Here is a 22137-nt window from a genome sequence, read left to right on the forward strand (position 1 = left end):
TTCAAATACATAAAAATAAATCTTAAAAAAAATAAGACTCCAAAAATATTTAGCTTTAATTCCAAGAAATGTTTATGCTAGCTCATAAAGAACTGGCCAATTAAAGATGTCTTGAGATTTGCCTTAGAATAACTAGAGCTAACTGCATCTCTAGGACGACATGCTAGCCTCAATCAGAAAGAGTGTCAGACACTTCCTGTTAAAGAAAACTGAGGGGAGTAAGAAGATACTATCCATAAGGGCAACAGACAGGGAGGGAGGAAAAAAAAAAAGACAGAAAAGAGGTTTCAACCAAGTTTTAGAAATACATACACCTAAGTAAGTTTAAGTGGAAATATAGCTGCAGTCTGAACACATACTCTACCTAAGATTTCTGTAGGAAGAACAGGATCTTGCCATACACAGGCAAGCAGCGATTGTTTTGCTACAGTTTTCAAGATCTAATATGCATAATTAAGCTTTGTCTTATTTAACAAGGAAAGAAGTATTTCATTTCAGGTGAAGATGAAATCTGGGTGTTCTCATTTCAAGTCCAAGTCAGAAAGAAGTTTTTTTGTTTTTGTTTTTCTTTTTTTTTAAGATTTTTATATGGGGCTGGTGCTGTGGCATAGTAAAGTAAAGTTGCCGCCTGCAGTCCCAGCATTCCATATGGGCTCTGGTTTGGGTCCGGCTGCTCTACTTCCAATCCAGCTCTCTGCTATGGCCTGGGAAAGCAGTGGAGGATAGCCCAAGTGCTTGGGCCCCTGGACCCGCATGGGAGACTTGGAAGAAGCTTCTGGCTCCTGGCTTAGGATTGGCACAACTCCGGCTGTTTTGGGCAATTGGGGAGTGAACCAGAGGATAGAAGACCTCTCCCTCCCTCTCTTTCCCTCTGCCTCTCCTTCTCTGTGTAACTTTTTCAAATAAATAAATAAATCTTTAAAAAAAAAAGATTTTTATTTATTTGTGTGAGAGGCAGAGTGGGCCATCTTCCCACTGCTTTCCCAGGCCATAGCAGAGACCTGATCAGAAGAGAAGCAGCCAGAACTTGAACCAGTGCCCATATGGGATGCCAGCACTGCAGGCAGAGGATCAACCTACTGCACCACAGCGCCGGCCCTCCAGAATAAAGTATTTGTACAGCAGAAAAGTGTATGTTTTCTTATTTTTATTTTCAAATATCACTTTTTATGTATGGGTCTAGAATCAAGACCAAGAAAACATGTTGACAATTCAGTCAAATCTATATTGGACATAGATAATGTTATTGAGACAGAATTTTTTTGAACTCTTAAATAAAGTTGTGGGTTAAGCTACATATTTTTTTCATATTGCCTAGGCTTCTAATTTTAGTAGTTTTACTATAAACACTATAAATAAATTTTCCTATTACAAAAATAATTTTATTAAGTTCATGTAAATTAAATCTATCTTCAGAAAACCCAAGCCTCATTTTGGCTTATACAATTTACTCAAAATTTGTTGTGGCAACTGGCATTTGGCAGTTAAGATTTCAGTTAAGAGGCCTGCATCACATATAGAAGTACCAAGGTTCCATATCTGGCTCTAGCTCCAAATTTTAGGTTCCTACTAATATAGACCCTGGGAGAAAGCAGGTGATGGCTCAGGCAGTTGGGCCCCCATCGCCCATATGGGAAATCTAGACGGATTTCCCCACTCCCAGCTTCAGACTGGCCCAGTCCCAGCAGTTGCAGGTATTTGGGGAGTGAACCAGCAGATGGGAATGTGTTCTCTCTCTTTTGCTGACTCTTTGACACCTTTTCAAGTTAGCTAAAATGTCATTTTTAGTTTTAACAGGGAGAGAAAATACCTCTTGCAATGCCCTCTAATCAACATTCACATCAGTGTGCCCGGGGATCATCTCAGCTTCAGATCCAGCTTCCTGCTAATGCAAATGGGAAGCAGATGACAGCCCAAGTATTGGGTCCCTGACACTCATGTGAGAGACCTGGATGGAGTTCTGGGCTCCTTGGCTTTAGCCTGGCCCAGCTCTGGCTGTTCAGGGCATTTGGGGAAGATTTCTCCCTCTCTTTCACTCTTTCAAATAAACACTTTAAAAAAAGTAACAGAAAAGAGAAATGACAGAAGAAAAATTCCCAGAAATGAAGAGACTCTAGGTTGAAAAAAGCCCAAAGAGTAATCAGCACAATGAATAAGAAAAAACTTCACATAACACTTCCATGGAGAAAACAAGCGCACACCCACCCATTACATCCAAAGGTCTAAGAACCAGTATGCCATCAGAATTCTCAAAAGCAATTCTAGAAGCTACAAATTAAGTCTCTTTCAATATTCAGTAGAGAAATTATTTCTGAGTATTTTAATTCTACACTCCAACCATCAAGGGTAAAGACATATCTGCAGACATTCAAGATCTCAAAATAATATATAAACTTATGTACCCTCTCTCAAAAAATTATTGAAGAATATATTCCAGCAAAACAAGATCCAGATTGGGATATATGAAATAGAAAAAGAAGTGAAGGGAATTCTAGGAAAGTTCTATGACAATTTCTAGACCAGATTTATAGATCAATGGGCTAGTCTGGAATAAGAGGATAAAAGACTCCAGAAAGAGTGTTTCCAAGACGGGGGGCTGACAAAATACTTGGTATGGTTTTCTTTCTTTTTAAAAACTTTTACTTATTTTAGAGGCAGAAAGACAGCAAGCTGCCATCTACTGGTTCACTCCTCAAATGCCCACAATGCCAGCACTGGAGCCAGGAGCCAAGAATGCAATCCAGGTCTCTCATGTGGGAGGTAGGAACACCATTACTTGAGCCATTCATTTGTCTGCAATGGTAGGAAGCTGGAGTCAAGAGCCAGCAATCAAACTACGGCATCTCAGTGTAGACACACGCATCTTAATCTCCAGGCTAAACACTCACTGACAATGTGTTTTGTTGTTGTTGTTGTTTTGTTTGTTTTTGTTTTGTTTTGACAGGCAGAGTGGACAGTGAGAGAGAGAGACACAGAGAAAGGTCTTCCTTTTGCCGTTGGTTCACCCTCCAATGGCTGCTGTGGCTGGTGTGCTGCGGCCAGCACACTGCGCTGATCTGAAGCCAGGAGCCAGGTGCTTATCCTGGTCTCCCATGCAGGTGCAGGGCCCAAGCACTTGGGCCATCCTCCACTGCACTCCCGGGCCATAGCAGAGAGCTGGCCTGGAAAAGGGGCAACCGGGACAGAATCCGGCGCCCCAACCGGGACTAGAACCTGGTGTGCCAGCGCCACAAGGCGGAGGATTAGCCTAGTGAGCCGCGGCACCGGCCCTGACAATGTTTTCACATAAAAAGTTTCCATTATCAAAAGTTTGAGAATTGGGGCCAGCACTGTGGCACAGGGGTTAAAGTGCTGGTCTGCAGCGCTGGCATCCCATGTGGACGCCAGTTCAAGTTCTGCCTTCTCCACTTTCAATCCAGCTCTCTGCTATGGCCTGAGAAAGCAGTACAAGATGGCCCAAGCACTTGGGCCCCTGCACCCACATGGGAGAATGGAAGAAGCTCCTGGCTCCTGGCTTTGGATCAGCGCAGCTCCAGCCATTGTAGCCATTTGGAGAGTGAACCAGTGGATGGAAGACACACCTCTCCCCCACCCCCTGTAACTCTTTCAAATAAATAAAGTAAATCTTGTTTTTAAAAAGTTTGAGGATGAATTTGTTATCCACAGAAAATGAAGCAAACAAAAAAGCAATTTTAATTTCAAGGAATACAAAAGAAAGAAAATGGAACTGTATATTTTGTTGTAAATTATATTTACATAGTCATAATAATTTAAACATTAATACTGATTAACAAAAAGGATGCTATAACCACAATGAGAGAACAGGGGAGGATGGTAATTAGAGTTAAGTCTATGTATTCCATAGTAGGAGGTCACATATACATAATATATAAACATAAAACTGAAGGGGAAAAAAAACTTCCTAGAGCAGTGCTATGTTATTCAGAAATGTGTAGGCAAACACCAGAAGAAATCCCTACGAGATGAAAGCAGTTGTCTCTAAACAACAGGAAGTGGGACTAGAGATATATGGCAGAACATTTCATTTGATTATAAATCCAATGCCATTTGGGGCCAGCGCTGTGGCATAGCAGGTCAAGTTGCTACATGTGGTTCCGGCATCCCACATGGGCACCGGTTTAAGTCCCGGCCGCTCCACTTCCGACCCAGCGCTCTGCTGTGAACTGGGAAGGCAATAGAAGATGGCCCATGTGCTTGGGTCCCTGCACCTGCATGGGAAGATGGAGGAAGCTTCAGGCTCCCGGCTTCAGACTGGCGCAGCTCTGGCTGTTGCGGCTGATTGGAGAGTGAACCAGCGGTTGGAAGACACCTCCCCCCGCCCCCCACCTCTCCTTCTCTCTCTAACTCTGACTTTCAAATAAATAAATCTTAAAAAAATCCAATGCCATTTAACATTTTCAATTATGTACATGTACTATGATAAAAAATAAAAATATAGCATTAAAACAAGCATGTTAATTTTTTCAAGTAATTTGGAGATGGAAGTAGCTGACTTTCTCAACTTCCTACCCTTCTACAGCTGAGTAATCTATCATCTCAACCACACCCTTACCCCTTCCTCTCTCTAGAGGAAGAGGTATTTTTGGCTGTTTCTGAGATTTCTCTATCACGTACTATCACATACTAGATCCTACTGCTTCTTGCAGTTTCTAGATCTTTCTCTATCTAATACTACCACCTTGAAGTTGTAAACTTCCATTCTCCTATAAATCCTTTCCCTAAACCTACCAATGTGCTGAAGCGTCCTCCATCCTATAAATGTACCTCAGCACAGCATTTCACCCAGTTACCTTTCTTTCCTTGCTCACCACTTTAATGTGATTTGTACCCCCAACATGCTACTCAAACTTTCTCTCAGAGATCATCAACTGACCTAAATGTGAAATTCAAAAGCTTATTCTCCAAGCTCAGATTACTTGCTCTCTTCACAGCATTTGAAAATCCTTATCATCTCTACCTTGAAATATAATCTTTGAGGGGCCAGTATAGTGGCATAGCAGGTAAACAGCCGCCGCCTGAAGTGCTGGCATCCTATATGGGCACCAGTTCAAGTCCCGGCTGCTCCTCTTCCGATCCAGCTCTCTGCTATGGCCTGGGAAAGCAGTAGAGTATGGCCCAAGTCCTTGGGCCCCTGCACCCACCTGTGTGGAAGACCCAAAAGAAACTCCTGGCTCCGGATCAGCACAGCTCTGGCTGTTGTGGCCAACTGGGGAGTCAATCAGCAGATGGAAGACTCTCTCTGTGTTAACTCTGACTTACAAGTAAATAAATAAATCTTTAAACCAAAAATAAATAAATAAATACATACAATCTTTGTTTTGGCTTTCTGAATACTTTTCTAACATTTCTCCTCCTACCATCCTCAGGTTTCTTCACTGACTTTTCTTTCTGCCCTTAAAATACTTGCTTATTGTCGTAATTCTCTCCTGTTTTCTCCCCATCATCTTATCTATCCTAGTGATTAGCTGTTTCAAATGCATAGCACAAAGTATTTGTTAAATGAATGCTTACCGAACTGTGCTGAGTCCCAACTTTTTTTTTTTTAAGATTTATTTATTTATTTGAAAGTCAGAGTTACCCAGAGAGAGGAGAGGCAGAGAGAGAGAGAGAGGTCTTCCATCCGATGGTTCACTCCCCAACTGGCTGCACCAGCCGGAGCTGCACTGATCCAAAGCCAGGACCCAGGAGCCTCCTCCAGGTCTCCCACGCGGGTGCAGGGGCCCAAGGACTTGGGCCATCTTCTTACTGCTTTCCCAGGCCATAGCAGAGAGCTGGATAGGAAGTGGAGCAGCAGGGTCTCGAACTGGTGCCCATATGGGATGCCGGCGCTTCAGGCCAGGGCGTTAACCCATTGCGCCACAGCACAGGCCCCCCAACTTTTTTTTTTAATACCCAGTTCAAACCATATCCCTGAGTCCTAAAATTAATTGCCACAATTTAGAAAACTGATATCCTGAGGATAAGCTAAATATTTCCAGGACCCTTTCCTAAATTTGTTCTCCCAGAATCACCATCCAAACTATCATGCTTAGGTCTCCCTTTCTCATTCCTCACATCCCCCAGGTTACCAAATCAATCTCATCCTTGGCATTTCCACTGCCCCTAAATTCTAGTGATCAATGTCTTTGTGTATTACTATCCTTCAGTGTCTCCCATCTCAAATTCACCTCACTCATCCTAAATATGTGTGTATATACATGCACTCTATCTACTCTTCCTAATGCCTAAATTACTGGATGACAATGATAATGATATAGGGAAACAGCTAACAGTGAGATTTCTACAGCCCATAGAATATAAGAACACTATACATGGAGGCAGTTGTGGCACAGCAGGTTAAGCCTCTGCCTGTGAACCTGGCATCTCTCCCATAAGTGCACCTGTTTGAGTTCAGCTGTTCCACCTCCCACCCAGTTAAAGCCACAGAAGATGACCCAAGTGCTTGGGTTCCTGCTACCCACCTGAGACCCAGATGGAGTTCCAGGCTCCTGGCTTTGGCCTAACCCAGCCTCAGCCTTTGCAGTCATTTGGGCATTGAACTAGGACACAGATCTGCCTCACTTTCTCTCTTCTCTAACTTTGCCTTTCAAGCAAACTTTTTTTTCAAAAAAGGAATTTTATCCTTTTAATAATTTTCTATTGTAAATATTAGCAATACCTCCTTTTTCAGGTTAAGTGAACTTACCTAAAGTTAACAGCTGGTAAACGAATGGCAGGTAATGCTGTCAGGATCTAAACTCTGGCACCCCAGCTCCATGGTAACACAGAACCTCATCCTATTAACCATGGAATATATTCTAATTCATACATTCTACTCAAGGCCACTCAGAAAATTTACTTTTCCATTCTCTTTTTCTACTGCTCCTTTTCTCCTCTCAACACCCTATACTCTTTTAAGTCATACAGGACTGAATATCATGGGTAGATTTTTCACACCTCTAAGTTCCAACTGCAAAATTATGTTTCTCCCTTTTCAACCCAAATCTAATGCCACATCCTAAGAGAAGTTCTATACTTCTGTCCTATAGAATTATTCACTGTCAGTGATCCCAGAGCATCTATTGTTATATACTACATAACTATCTTACGTGGCTAGTTTGAGTGTCTCTAGAGTTCCTTGTGTTTAACATCTTTAAAACAGTTACCAACAGATACAGTAGTTCAATCAGACTTACAGAATTGAACTTAATTAAATATAAATCTACAGGCCAAAGTGAAGAATTATGAATAAGGTTCTACTTTGCCTTATTTTCAATTATAAAATACAGATATCACAAATCAAAAGGATTCCCCTGAAGGTGTATAAAATTAGCAGCCTTGCTCCAAATATTAGAGAAACACTCAATTCATAGAGCTGTGTACTTCACAATGTACTAGAAAGCAGACATCAAAGACAAAACAAATGAAGTTCTAGTACCCTCATGCCTGATTCTTTTATTAGTCCAAAGAAGTTCACCCTTTTGCTGCCACTGGCACACTCCCCATTCCAATAAACCAAATTCATACACAACTTAAAATATAAGGACAGCCGGCCGGCGCCGCGGCTCACTAGGCTAATCCTCCGCCTAGCGGCGCCGGCACACCGGGTTCTAGTCCCGGTTGGGGCACCGGATTCTGTCCCGGTTGCCCCTCTTCCAGGCCAGCTCTCTGCTGTGGCCTGGGATAGCAGTGGAGGATGGCCCAAGTGCTTGGGCCCTGCACCCCATGGGAGACCAGGGAAAGCACCTGGCTCCTGGCTCCTGCCATCGGATCAGCGCGCTGGCCGCGGCGGCCATTGGAGGGTGAACCAACGGCAAAGGAAGACCTTTCTCTCTGTCTCTCTCTCTCACTGTCCACTCTGCCTGTCAAAAAAAAAAAAAAAATATATATATATATATATATAAGGACAGCCGACATTGTGCCACAGGGGGTTAAGGCAGTTGCTCCTATCTCATACTGGAGCCCACTTGAGCCCCAACTACTGTTTCCTATCCAGTTCCCTGCTAATGAACCTGAAAACAGTAAATGATGGTGCAAGTGCTTGGGCCACTACAACCGACATGGGAGACGTGGGTGGAACCCCAACTCTTGCTTCAGCCTGACCCAACCCAGGTTGTTGCAGTCATTTTGGCAGTGAAAATCAGCGGATGCAACATCTGTCTCTCTGTCATTCGGCCTTTCAAATAAATCAATCTTAAAAAAGGTAAGGGGAAAATCATGAAGAACATACTTTGCTATCCACATGTCAGCCACACTGCAGGAATAACATACAAACACTATGCAAGTATCTCTCTAATGAAGAGTTTTAAAACCTTTTTCCTTGAAGGCTCAAGCAACAATTTTTATTTAGGGTACAGCAAAATCACTGGGGAGTGCGAAGGGACCTTCCAAGGCTAAGAGTAGGGTCTAAAGACCTTCATTTTTAAATAGCATCTTCGGGTTCTCCAACACCAACCACCAATTCCCCAGTTTTCTGAATACCAAATGGAAGTTCAACAATTCAATTCTGACCCTAAAAACCCAGTGGGCACAGATTCCACAGTTTAAACAGCTCAGTCCCACAAGACTGCCTCACACTTAAGAAGCTAATCACATGTCTTGGCCACATGTACTTTTATGACCAACCAGCTATAAATCTGGTTTCCACAACCATCTCCTAAGGTTTGATAATTTGCCTGAATGGTTCACAAAACTCAGCAACAATTCACTTACATTTTCCAGTTTATTATAAAGAACTTCGGAAGAACAAAATGGGAAAGGCATAGGGCAAGGTATGGGGATGACTACAGCTAAAAATAATGTATTGTCTATCTCAAAATAGCTAAATGAATGCATTTTAAATGTTCCCACAACAGAGAAAAGTATTTGAGATGACAACTAAACAATTATCTTGATTTGATAATTCCACAATCCATATATACATGTATTGAGACATATACTCCATAAATGTACATATAACTATCAGTTAAAAATAAAAATAGGGGCCAGTGCTGTGGCACAATGGGTTAAAGCCCTGGCCTGAAGTGCCAGCATCCCATATGGGCACTGGTTCACGTCCCAGCTGCTCCACTTCCGATCCATCTCTCTGCTATAGCCTGGGAAAGCAGAAGATGGCCCAAGCCCCTGGGTTCCTGCACCCATGTGGGAGACCTGGAAGAAGCTCCTGGCTCCTGGCTTCAGCTCAGTGCAGCTCCGGCCGTTGCGGCCATCTGGGGAGCGAACCAGTGGATGGAAGACTTCTCTGTCTCTACCTCTCTCTGTAACTCTGTCTTTCAAATAAATGAAATAAAATAATCTTTTTTAAAAATAAAATAAAAATAAACCATGGGGCAGGTTTTGCTCTAGTAAAGATGTCCACGGACTACGTTAGAGTGCCTGGGTTCAATACTTATGTCTAGATCCTAACTCCAGCTTCCTGCTGGCACAGATGCTAGGAGGCAATGCTGATGGCTCAGGTAGTTAGGTTCCTCCCACACACATGGGAGACCTGGAGAATTCCCAGCTCCTTTCTTTGGCCTGGAACAATTCTGGACACTGAGGGCATTTGGAGAGTGAATCAGTTGATGGGAACTCACTCTGTCTTTCTCTCAAATAATGACCTAAAAGTGAATTAATTACTTGAGGATTCCAAGATGGTGGAAAAGGTAGAGAGCTTACTGCTCTAGGCTAGGGAAGATAGTTGGAAAAAAGTGGGGAGTACTATCTCAGTGAAGAATTACAGAGAAAACTGCAGAGGAAACTCCACGCAAATTAGAGGGACAATGTGGATCTACATTAAGGGTGTGGACACACACAATTCAAGACACCAGCAGCTGAGAGCCTCAGCAACAGCTTTGGAGAGTGAAGTGAGACGAGAATGCAGTAGCCCAAGACACTGGTGATAAAGTGCAGGAAAAGCATGTCATGAGTCTAGCCTGGAACCCTGTGGAAGACAGTGTACCCGCCAACCTAGAGGTAAAAAAAAGGGGCACATTTCTCTCTCCCTAACCACCAGGCACCAGCATCCTGTAACCAGCAGAGAGAGGGCAGGCGCCATTTTGGACATAACATAATAGCTGCACCAGCAACCAGCGGAGAGGAGATGCCCAAGTCTGGCTGGGAGAACTGACAGGGGGCTGGGTGCTTGTGACTGTGGGAACCTTGTGTGCTCGGGCTGTGAAAACACTGTGGCTGCATGGAAGGGTGCAGGATGTGGCTTGGTCTTTGGGCAGTCACTGTGGGTGGCTCCACACACTCGGGTTTACCCAGTTCCCTGGTGAGGGTCACTGCCGTGAGATCCATGCTCACACCAAGGTCTGCATGGATCCTTTGTGTGGTTCTTGCAGCAGTGTGGATGAATACTGTACACACTGAGGCTAGAGCCTGGGCCTTGGTGTCCTTGGAGGAGAGGTGGTAAGTGTGAAGACTATGCCAAGAGAGCTTATCAAAATGCCCTCCTGGAAAAAAAAAAAAAAAAAAAAAAAAAAAAAGGAGATTTAACACGCCCCACTTGGGTGTCATCTTGGACATTCCCCTCACCCTGGAACATTGAACAGAGCTCCCTGGCCACAAGCAGTACACGCCTCTGGGTATTCACTAAAAGAGCAGAGACACTACTAATCCACAGAGGCTTAGTCCAAAGATAAAAGCTGTCAGGGGAAAACAAACAAACAAATCTCTCTGTCTCTCTCACTGTCCACTCTGCCTGTCAAATACAAACAAACAAACAAACAAGTATCTCCATACAGTCCTAAAAATAAATTAAGGAATTCAAGAAACAAGATTAAGGAAGACAACATGATGCCCCCAAAGGAATGCAACAATGCTTCGATCTAGAATGTGCCAGAATGCCAGAAAACAGAATGCCAGAAACAGAATTCAAAAAATTGATCATGGGATTACTTAGAAGTGATCAGAAGCAAATTCACAAATTAAAGAAATCTACACATGACATAAATTAAAATTTTTCCCATGAAATTGAGATTTTAAATAGAAATCAAGGGGCCGGCATTGTGGCAGAGCGGGTAAAGCTGCATCCTGCAGGGCTGGCATCCCATATAGGCATGAGTTTGAGCCCCAGCTGCTCCACTTCCAGCCCAGCTTTCTGCTATGGCCTGGGAAAGCAGCGGAAAATGGCCCAAGTGCTTGGGCCCCTGCACCCACATGGGAGACCCAGAAGAAGCTCCTGGCTCTGGTTTCAGATTAGCACAGCCAATCTGGGGAGTGAACCAGCAGATGCAGACCTCTCTCTCTCTGCCTCTGCCTCTCTGTAACTCTGCCTTTCAAATAAATAAATCAATCTTAAAAAAAAAAAAAAAGATTGAAGTCAAAACGAAATATTGAAAATGAAGAATTCAATAGAACAAATAAAAATGCAGTGGAAAGCCTTAACAACGGATTTGGTGAAGCAGAAGAAAAAATATCCAAGTTAGAAGACAAATCTCTGGGGCCAGCACCACAGTTCACTCGGCTAATCCTTTGCCTGTTGCGCCGGCACCCGGGGTTCTAGTCCCAGTCGGGGTGCTGGATTCTGTCCCGGTTGCTCCTCTTCCAGTAAAGCTCTCTGCTGTGGCCAGAGAAGACAGTGGAGGATGGCCCAAGTGCTTGGGCCTTGCACCCGCATGGGAGACCAGGAGGAAGCACCTGGATCCTGGCTTCGGATTGGAGCAGCACACTGGCCGCAGTGCGCCAGCCATAGTGGCCATTTGGGGGGTGAACCAATGGAAGGAAGACCTTTCTCTCTGTCTTTCTAGCTCACTAACTCTGCTTTTCAAACAAAAAAGAGAGAGAGAGAGAGAGAGAGAGAGAGAAGAAGAAGAAGAAGAAGAAGAAGACGACGACGACGACGACGACGACGAATCTCTGGATAGTCAGACCAAAAATAAGAAGAAGAAATTAGAAAGCTAAAAAACAGTGTTAGAGATTTATGGGATACTATCAAACAACCCAACTAATGGATCTTAAGAGTTCCTGAAAGCGTAGAAAGAGAGAATGGATTGGAAGAACTTTTTAGTTAGATAATTACTGAACATTTCCCTAACTTGGAGAAAGAAAGGGAGGTACAAGCACAGGAGGCACATAGAACTCCTAATAGACATGACCAGAAAAGATCCTCAATATGACACATTATAGTCAAACTCTCCATATAAAACATAAAGAAAAGATTCTAAAATGGGCAGGAGAAAAATGAGAGAAATGCCAGATTACTTTCAGATCTCCAATTAGACTCACAGCTGACTTCTCATCAGAAACCCTGCAGGCTAGGAGAGAATGGCGAAACATAGTCCAAGTCTTAAGAGAAAAAAAAAAAACTGTCAACTCAGAATACTATACCCTGCAAAGCTCTCATTTATGAATGAAGGTGAAATAAAGATCTTCCATGACAAACAGGAATTGAAAGAATTTGTCACCACTCTTCCAGCCTTACAAAAGATTCTTAAGGATGCATTACACACAGAAACATGGTCATCACTAAGAAAGAAGGTAAAGGCAAAAAATCTCCCAGTAAAAGTACAAAGGAAATCCAAAGTAACAATAGGAACATTGTAGGGCAATGTAGGGAAAAATGGTAGGGCCAAGTCATTACTTATGAATAGTCACCTTGAAAGTAAATGGACTCAACTCTCCAGTTAAAAGACACAGAATGGCTGAATGGATTAAAAAATAAAACCCATCTATTTGTGCTGACTAGAAACACATCTCACCAACAAAGATACATGCAGACTAAAAGTGAAAGGATGGAAAAAGATATTGTATATTAACAGAAACCAAAAAAGTTCTGGTGTAACCATCTTAATACCAGACAAAATAAACTTTAACACAAAAACTGTTAAGGTCACTATGTAATGATTAAGGTATCAATTCAACAGGAAGGAGTTACTATAATAAATGTATATGCATCCAAACTACAGGGAACATGGCTACTTAAAAGAAATGTTAATGGATCTAAATGGAGACATGGACTCCAAAAACAATAGGGGAGTTCAATACCCCACTTTCAATAATGGACAGATCAACCAGACAGAAAATCAGCAAGGAAACAACAGAGTTAATTGATACCATAGACCAAATGGACCTAACGAATAGCTACAGAACTTTCCATCCTACAGATGCAGAATACACATTCTTCTCACCAGTGGTTGAACTTTCTCTGGGATAGGCCACATGCTAGGCCATAAAACAATTCTCAGCAAATTCAGAAAAAAATCAGAATCATACCATGCACCTTTTCTGACCACAATGGAATGAAGATGTAAATCAACAACTCAAGAATCTCTAGAACATGGAGAATTTCTAAACTCATGGAGACTGAACAACATGCTCCTGGTTTCATGCCCAATTCTACCAGACATTTATAGAAGAACTAATTCCAATTCTTCTCAAGCTACTCAAAACAACTGAAAAGGAAGGAATCCTCCCAAACTCTTTCTATGAAGCCAGCATCACCTTAATTCCTAAACCTGAAAAACATATAAGAGAAAAAGAACTACAGACCAATTTCCCTGATGAACACAGATGCAAAAATCCTCAAGAAAATACTAGCCAATCAAATCAAACAACACATCAGAAAGATCATTCACCTGGATTAAGTGGGATTTATCCCTGGTATGTAGGGATGGCTCAATATTTGCAAATCAATGTGATACATCACATTAACAAACTGAAGAACAAAAACCATATGATTATCTCAAAAGATGCAGAGAAAGCATTTGATCAAATATAATATTCTTTATGATGACATCTCTAAGTAAATTGGGTATAGAAAGAACATTCCTTCACACATTCAAGGCAATTTATGACAAACCCATGGCCAGCATTCTACTGAATGGTGAAAAGTTGGAAGCATTCCCACTAAGATCCAGAATCAGACAAAGATGCCCACTCTCACCATTACCATTCAATATAGTCCTGGAAGTTTTAGCCAGAGTCATTAGGCAAGAAAAAGAAATCAAAGGGATACAAATCAGGAGGAGGAAGTCAAACAGTCCCTATTTGTAGATGACATGATTCAATATATAGAGGATCCAAAAGACTCCACTAAGCAACTACTGGAATTCTTAAGAGTTTGGTGAAGTGGCAGGATATAAAATTAACATACAAAAATCAGCAGCCTTTGTATACAAGACAATGCCATGGCTGAGAAAGAACTTCTAAGATCAATCCCATTCACAATAGCTACAAAAAAAATCAAATACCTTGGAATAAATTTAACCAAGGACATCAAAGATCTCTACAATGAGAATTACAAAACATTAAAGAAACAGAAGACACAAAAAAATGGAAAAAGCTTCCATGTTCATGGATTGGAAGAATCAGTATCATCAAAATGTCCAAAAGCAATGTACAGCTTCAATGAGATACTAATCAAAATATCAAAGACATTCTTCTCAGATACAGAAAAGATGATGCTGAAATTCATACAGAAACACAGGAGACCCTGAATAGCTACAGCAATCTTATACAACAAAAACAAAGCCAGAGACATCACAATACCAGATTTCAAAACATATTACAGGGCAGTCATAAGCAAAACTGCCTGGTACTGGCATAAAAAGAGAGGACAGACCAATGGAACAGAACAGAAGCTACAGAAATCAACCTACGCATCTACACTCAACTTATCTTTGAAAAAAGAGCTAAAATCAATCGCTGGAGCAAGGACAGTCTTTTTGACAAACAGTGCTGGGAAAACTGGATCTCCACATGCAAAAGTATGAAGCAAGATCCTCACTTTACACCTTACACAAAAGTCTACTCAAATTAGATCAAAGACAACCCAAAACCATCAAATTAGTAGAGAACATTGGGGAAACCCTGCAAGATATTGGCATAGGAAGAGTTCTTAGAAAAGACCCCAGAAGCACAATCAAAGACAAAATTGACCAATGAGATTACATCAAATTGAGAGGCTTCTGAAATGCAAAAGAAACAGCAAAAAGAAGATGCAACCAACAGAATGTGATAAAATATTTGTAAACTATGCAATTGATAAAGGATGTATATCCAGAATATATAAAGAGCTCAAGAAACTCACAACAAAACAACCAACCCCATTAAGAAATGGGCAAAGAACTTAAACAGGCATTTTTTTTTAATAAAAGATGTATTTACTTATTTGAAAGGCAGAGTTACAGAGAAGCAGAGGCAAAGAGAGAGAAAAAGAGAGAGGTCCTCCATCCACTGGTTCACTCCCCAAATGGCTGTAATGGCCAGAGCTGGGCCAATCTGAAGCCAGAAGCCAAGAGCTTCTTTTGGGTCTCCCACACGGGTGTAGAGGCCCAAGGAGTTGGGCCCTCTTCTACCGCTTTCCCAGGCCATAGTGGAGAACTGGACAAGAAGTGAAGCAGCCAGGACTCAAACCAGCGTCCATAAGGATGCCAGCACTGCAGATGGTGGCTTTACCCGCTATGCCACAGAGCCAGCCCCAGGCATTTTTCAAAAAGAGGAAATCCAAATGGCCAAGAGACACATGAAAAAATGCTCAGGATCACTAGCCCTCAGGGAAATTAAAACCAAATGAGGTGGCCAGCGCTATGGCGTAGCACATAAAGCCGCCACCTACAATGCCAGCATCCCATGTGGGCACCAGTTCTTTCAAGACCCGGCTGCTCCACTTCTGATCCAGCTCTCTGCTATGGCCTGAGAAAGCAGTACTAGATGGCCTAAGCTCTTGAGCCCCTGCACCAGCGTGGGAGACCTGAAAGAAGCTCCTGGCTTCAGGTCAGCACAGCTCTGGCTGTTGCGGCATTTGGGGAATAAACCAGTGGATGGAAGACCTCTCTCTCCTCTCTCTCTCTCTCTCTCTCTCTCTCTGCCTCATCGTATCCTCTCTCTGTGTAACTCTGACTTTCAAACAAATAAATAAATCACACACACACACACACACACACAATGAGGTTTCACCTCACCTCAGACCGGCTTTCATACAGAAATCAACAAACAACAAAGGCTGGCAAGGATGTGAGGGAAAAGGCAACCTAATGCACTGTTGGTGGGAATGTAAACCAGTACAGTCACTGTAGAAGACACGATGGAGATACCTCAGAAATCTGAATATAGACCCACCACATGACTCAGCCATTCCACTCTGGGAATTTATCCAAGGAAAATGAAATCAGTATATGGAAGTGTTATCTCTATCCCCATGTTTAATGCAGCTCAATTCACAATAGCTAAGATATAGAATTAACCCAAATGTCTGTCAACTCAAGACCTGATAAAGAAATTATGGGATATGTACACCATAGAATGGTACCCAGCAGTAAAAAAAAAAAAAAAAAAGAAGAAGAAGAAAATGAAAATCTTGTCATTTGCAACAAAATGGATGTAACTAGAAACCATTATACTTAGTGAAATAAGCCAATCCCAAAAGTTCAAATACTATGTTCTCCCTGATCTAACAATAATAGAGCACCTAAAAAGCAATCCATAGAGGAGCGAGCCAGTGCTGTGGCAGAGTGGGTTAACACCCTGGCCTGAAGCTCCAGCATCCCATATGGGCGCCAGTTCGAGTCCTGGCTACTCCACTTCCCATCCAGCTCTCTGCTACGGCCTGGGAAAACAGTGGAAGATGGCCAAAGTCCTTGGGCCCCTGCACACATGTGGGAGACCTGGAAGAAGCTCCTGGCTCCTGGCTTCGGATTGGCCCAGCTCTGGCCATTGTGGCCATCTAGGGGAGTGAACCAGAGGATGGAAGACTTCTCTGTCTCTACCTCTCTCTTTAACTCTGTCTTTCAAATAAATAAAAAATCTTAAAAAAAAAAAAAAAAAAGAAAGCAAGCAAGCAAGGCCGGCGCTGTGGCACAGCGGGTTAACGCCCTGGCCTGAAGCGCCGGCATCCCATATGGACGCCGGTTTGAGACCCAGCTGTACCACTTCCAATCCAGCTCTCTGCTATGGCCTGGGAAAGCAGAGGAAGATGCCCAACTCCTTGGGCCCCTGCACCCGCATGGGAAACAAGGAAAAAGCTCCTGGCTCCTGGCTTCAGATCAGCACAGCTCCAGCCATTGCAGCTATCTGGGGAGTGAACCAGCAGATGGAAGACCTCTCTCTCTCTCTCTGCCTCTCCTTCTCTCTCTGTGTAACTCTTTCAAATAAGTAAAATCTTAAAAAAAGAGCAATCCGTAGAAGTGAAATTGACACTTTGAGATATGATGACTTTGAACAGCCCTTGTCTTGACTGTTGAAAAACAGTTTTCTCTCATACTTTTTGTTCAACTCTTTATTTAGTATGGAGTTAATTTTATGTGTATAAAGTTCATTGGAAATAGATCTTAGTAAAAAGTAAGAATGGGAATAGGAGAGGAGGAGAAAGAAGGATGAGAGTGCAGGCGGGAGGACAAGTACAGTGGGAAGAATCACTATGTTCCTAAAATTGTATATGAAATGCATAAAATTTGTATACCTTAAATAAAAGGTTTCTGGGGAAAATTAGTTAATTACAAAATAAATAAAACTATACTTATTTTTTAAAAAGAAAATTTCACATAACCAGGAAAACAAGTTACACTTCCAATTTATGCTACATCCAATAAAACTGTAGTAAAACTAATATGACATACATTAGCCAAATTTTATACAGAGGTGCTATGTGCTGAATATTTTTCAATTTTCTCTCATTTAATCCCTACCATCACTAACTCTATCATCATCACCCATTTTAAAGACAAAAAGTTAAGGATCAGAAAGTTATTGGCCTCCCCATAGCATCTGGCTTCTAAGTGGCATAACAGGTATCAACTCCAAACTGTCTACCCAAACCCTTTTCTCTTAACCTTTATGTTATTATAATTTTATCTCTACTTTTTAATATATCTATTTGACAATTTATTGATTAAGGCAAATTCAAGTAGGAGGAAGGAAGCCACAAAAATAAATTTCACAGTTAATTCTTCACCCAGTTTTCCTTCTCAAACAATAAACCATTTGGCCATAGAGAAATGACAGGTACCAGTGTTAGAAAGTTTCAAATATCTGTCAGAGGGCCAGCATCGTGGTATAGAAAGTTAAGCCAATGCTGGTGTCATTTCAAGTCCCAGTTCAAGTCCCAGCTGTTCCACTTCCCATCCAGCTCCCTGCTAAAGCACCTGGGAAGTCAGCAGAGGTCCACCCAAGTGCTTGGGCCCTTTGTAAAACGTGGGAGACCTAGAAGCTCCTGGCTTCGGCCTGGCCCAGCCCTGGTCATTGTAACTATTTGGGGAGTGAACCAATGGATGGAAGATCTCTGTCTCTCTCTAACTCTGCCTTTAAAATAAATCAATAAATCTAGATAAATGCTAGATTAGATTACCTCATAGTTGTTTAAAAAAAATAAAATGAAAAAGGACGTTCAGAATCAGCCAACGAATGATTAGCTTTAACCCCAGAAGAATAAAGCAGGGACTGGGCGTAACAGGTCAAGCTGCCACCTGAGACACTGACATCCCATATGGACGCCAGTTTGAGTCCCAGCTGTTCTACTTCTGACCCAGCTCCCTGCTAATGTGCCTAGGAAAAGCATAAGATGGCCCAAATTCTTGAGCCCCTGCCACTCACATAGGAGACCTGGAAGAAGCTCCAGCTCCAGGCTTCAGCCTGACCCAGCCCCAGCCAATGCAGCCATTTGGGGAGTATACCAACATGGGAGCGTTCGCTCGCTCGCTCTCTTTCAAATAAATAAATTAAAAAAAAAAAAAAAAAAAAAAAAAGAGCCGGCGCCGTGGCTCAATAGGCTAATCCTCCACCTTGCGGCGCCGGCACACCGGGTTCTAGTCCCGGTCGGGGCGCCGGATTCTGTCCCGGTTGCCCCTCTTCCAGGCCAGCTCTCTGCTATGGCCAGGGAGTGCAGTGGAGGATGGCCCAGGTGCTTGGGCCCTGCACCCCATGGGAGACCAGGAAAAGCACCTGGCTCCTGGCTCCTGCCAGGATCAGCGCGGTGCGCCGGCTGCAGCGGCGGCCATTGGAGGGTGAACCAACGGCAAAAGGAAGACCTTTCTTTCTCTGTCTCTCTCTCTCACTGTCCACTCTGCCTGTCAAAAAAAAAAAAAAAAAAGGAATAAAGCAACTGGGCACGGATCCTGAGACCTCCAACTTAAGAACTTTGAGATACTGGATCCCTGACAGCTCATCTGATACCTGGAAGCCAGCAGACAGATCTAGACAAACACTGGAATTTGAGTCACAGAAGACTTACAGAAGTGTATAAGGTAGATTCTTCCCCTCTATATAAGGTATATAAGGATCTTACATTTCATAAACCTAGAAACTGTGGTAATCTCCCTTTAATCGGAAAGGGAGTCTGGTGGGGCTGGCACTGTGGTATAGTGGGTAAAGCTCCCACTTGCAACACAGCCATGCCATACAGGCGCCGGTTCCTGTCCTGGCTGTTCCACTTCCCATCTACCTCCCTACTAATAAGCAGGAGATGGGCCAAGTGCTTGGGCCCCTGGTACCCATGTGGGAAACCCGGAAGAAGCTCCTGGCGTCAGCCTGGCCCAGCCCTGTCCACTGCAGCCACCTGGGGAGTGAACCAGCAAATGGAGGATCTCTCTCTACACCTCTCTACCCCTCTCTCTCTCTACCCCTCTCTCTCTCTCTAAGTTTTTCAGGTAGATACACAGTCTCTCTGTCTCCCCCACCCCTTCACTCTGCTTTTCAATAACACAAACACACATATGAAAAGAAAAACAGCATCTTCCTCTACACTTTGCCAATATTCACCTAAACCAGTTATTCTCAGGTTTCTCTGCTTTGAGTGTCAAACAACGGACGGGGTAGCTAGATTCCATCAGAATACCAGGAACCCCACCTCTGTCGGCCACTTCAACGGCACTTCTTTCCCTCCATCCCATGGCCACTTCAACGGCACTTCTTTCCCTCCATCCCATACACTTTGCCGGCTCCAGCTCAAAGGCAAACTGAAGCAATTTTTCCCCCAGATTAAAGAGAAGCTGCAAAGACTGAGTACACCTGATTCTGGTATGTTCTGTATTTCCCAGATCCTATCTTAAACCATCGATGAAACAAATGTCAAGTCAGATTCATTCTATTGTTTCCATTTCGGAAATCACTTCATCTGATTTCTTGGGTTAGGAGGTACTGGACTCAGTTTCTTAAAATTCCCAACTACTCTGCCCATAGGAGTCTAAACAGAAATTCCCCAGGGACAAAGGTGTACGTTGGCACAATCAATACGTAACTAAAATCACTCGTTTCTGTTTCCACTCGATTCTGACATGAAGATAATCAGATGACAAATCCTGGCCCTTTCCACTTCCCACGACTTGAATTTCTCTTGAGGTACTCTTTTTGAATGACTCCACTGGAACCCAACAGCTCCATTCAGAAGCTTTCCCAAGAAAGCTGCGGGGTATACAGAAAGGGGGGAAAAAAAAGCCGGATCCCTAAAACAACGAGAAGAGGGAGAGAAACCTGGATTTTTTTTTTTTTTTTCACATCCCAAACACAAAATCAGCGTTATCAGAAATAGTCTCAGACCAGTAGCTGAATTCCACAAACCTTCCAAAGGAACCCTGCCTAACTTCTCACTTCTGACTCCCACCCATCAAGTCTTAGGAAATGCAAACACTTCAGCCTCCCCGGCGATCCGAATCCGCCACGGCCAATGCGGTCGGTCCTCCAGATCGGAAACTGTCTTGGGGAACAGACATACTTCAGCAGCTGACATGTGCCATGCTCGGATTAAAACAAAGTGACTAACCACGGCTAGCCTCACCCCCCGAGGCAGAGCAGGCAGTCACCCGCCCGAGGCCAGCGCCCTGGGTTTATAATTAACACCTATCGGCCAAGCACAGGGCTAGCGGCGCAACCTGCACGGCCGGGGCCGCGCGCGGGCGGCGGGGGCGCGGGGCCGGCCGGGGAGAGGCAGGGTCGCTCCGGCCCCGCCCCGCCCGCGCGCCCCGCCCCCGGCCGCCGGGGCTCCACCGCACCGCCGCAGTCCCCGCGCGGCGGCGGCGCACGCCCCGGACCCCTTCCCGCCGCCACCCACCCGGGGCCGTGCAGCCCCCCGGCACGCACCTGCTTTGCAAACCGGGGCACTCGGGCTCCTCTTCTCCGGGGAGCCTCGGCTCTGCTCCGGGGACCTCCTCCGGTGCCGGACACGGGCTGGGGGTGGGGCCGCGCTCACCTCGCCAGTCCACAGGTGGGTGGGCGACGAGGAAGGCGACGACACGGTCCCCAGCAGCGGCGGAGGGGGCTGCGGTCGTGGGGGGCTCCCACGAGCCCCCGGCGCGGCGCCGCGCGTGGGGCTGGTGCCTCGCGTGGACGTCGCGGACGCGCCCGTCTGCGTGGCCACCGTGGGGCTAGTGCGCGCGGCCGTGCTCCCGCCGCCGCGCGTGGGGCTGGTGCTGCGTGAGGCGGTGCGCGGGGCCCCGCCGCCGCCGCCGCCGCCACTGCCGCCGCCGCTGCCGCCTGAGGGGCCTGAGGCGCCGCCGCCACAGCAGCCGCCGTTGTTGTTGCCGCCGCCGCCGCCGCCGCCGTTGCTCCGCGTGGGGCTGCCATGTTGCTGCTGCTGCTTCAGCTGGAACGGAACCGTCGCCCTCATGGGCTGCAGGCGGCTCCCGGGTCCCCCGGCCGTGGCGACCGTGCCACCCCCGAGGGAACCGGCCGGTGTGGGGGACCCACTGCGCCTCACCCGCTGGGACATGGTTCCCCCCCCTCCCCGGTGACTGGGCGAGACGGGGGGTTTTGTTGTTGTTGGGTTGCGGGGGTCAGATTCTCGAGGCCGGAGGGAAGGCCCCCGCGACGGGGCGACGAAGCCGGACTCCGAGGTGCTGGGGGCGACCGGGCCGCGGCAGGCAGCAACGAGGTGGTGCAGCCGTCGCCGCCGCTGCTGCTCCTCATCAACAATAGTGTCTCCTCCGCTGCCCCCGCCCCCCGCGGGCGCCCATTGGTGCAGCGTCAGCCGCGCTCGAGCCGCTCCACCGCGCCCATTGGCTGCGAGCAGCTCAGGTCCCGGGCCCCCGGGGCCTTAGAGAGCCAGGGTTTGCGCGGAGACCGTCTGCTCTTTAAAGAGAGAGACCCGCCCCCCGGGGGCGGAGGGGACGTGGGGTGGGGGGGTGTGAGTGTGTGACTGTGTGTGTGTGTATACACACGTGAGGGGACGCGTCGTGTGTGTGCGTGTGTGTGTATGGCGAGTGTGTGTACACGTGAGGCGACGCG

At 45.1% G+C, this 22137-nt stretch overlaps 1 protein-coding gene across 1 annotated transcript in view; it reads right to left on the reverse strand.

The window, feature by feature from the left end:
* FAM117B (family with sequence similarity 117 member B) overlaps nucleotides 1–21849 on the reverse strand; it is a 116430-nt gene extending 94581 nt beyond the window's left edge. The window contains exon 1 of the mRNA XM_070070359.1: nucleotides 20995–21849. Coding sequence (XP_069926460.1) covers nucleotides 20995–21622 — 628 coding nt within the window. The 5' untranslated portion in view covers nucleotides 21623–21849. The remainder of the gene's footprint in view (nucleotides 1–20994) is intronic.
* Nucleotides 21850–22137: the final 288 nt, after the last annotated feature.

The sequence above is a fragment of the Oryctolagus cuniculus genome, chromosome 3, assembly GCF_964237555.1.
Source record: "Oryctolagus cuniculus chromosome 3, mOryCun1.1, whole genome shotgun sequence".
Taxonomy (NCBI): domain Eukaryota; kingdom Metazoa; phylum Chordata; class Mammalia; order Lagomorpha; family Leporidae; genus Oryctolagus; species Oryctolagus cuniculus.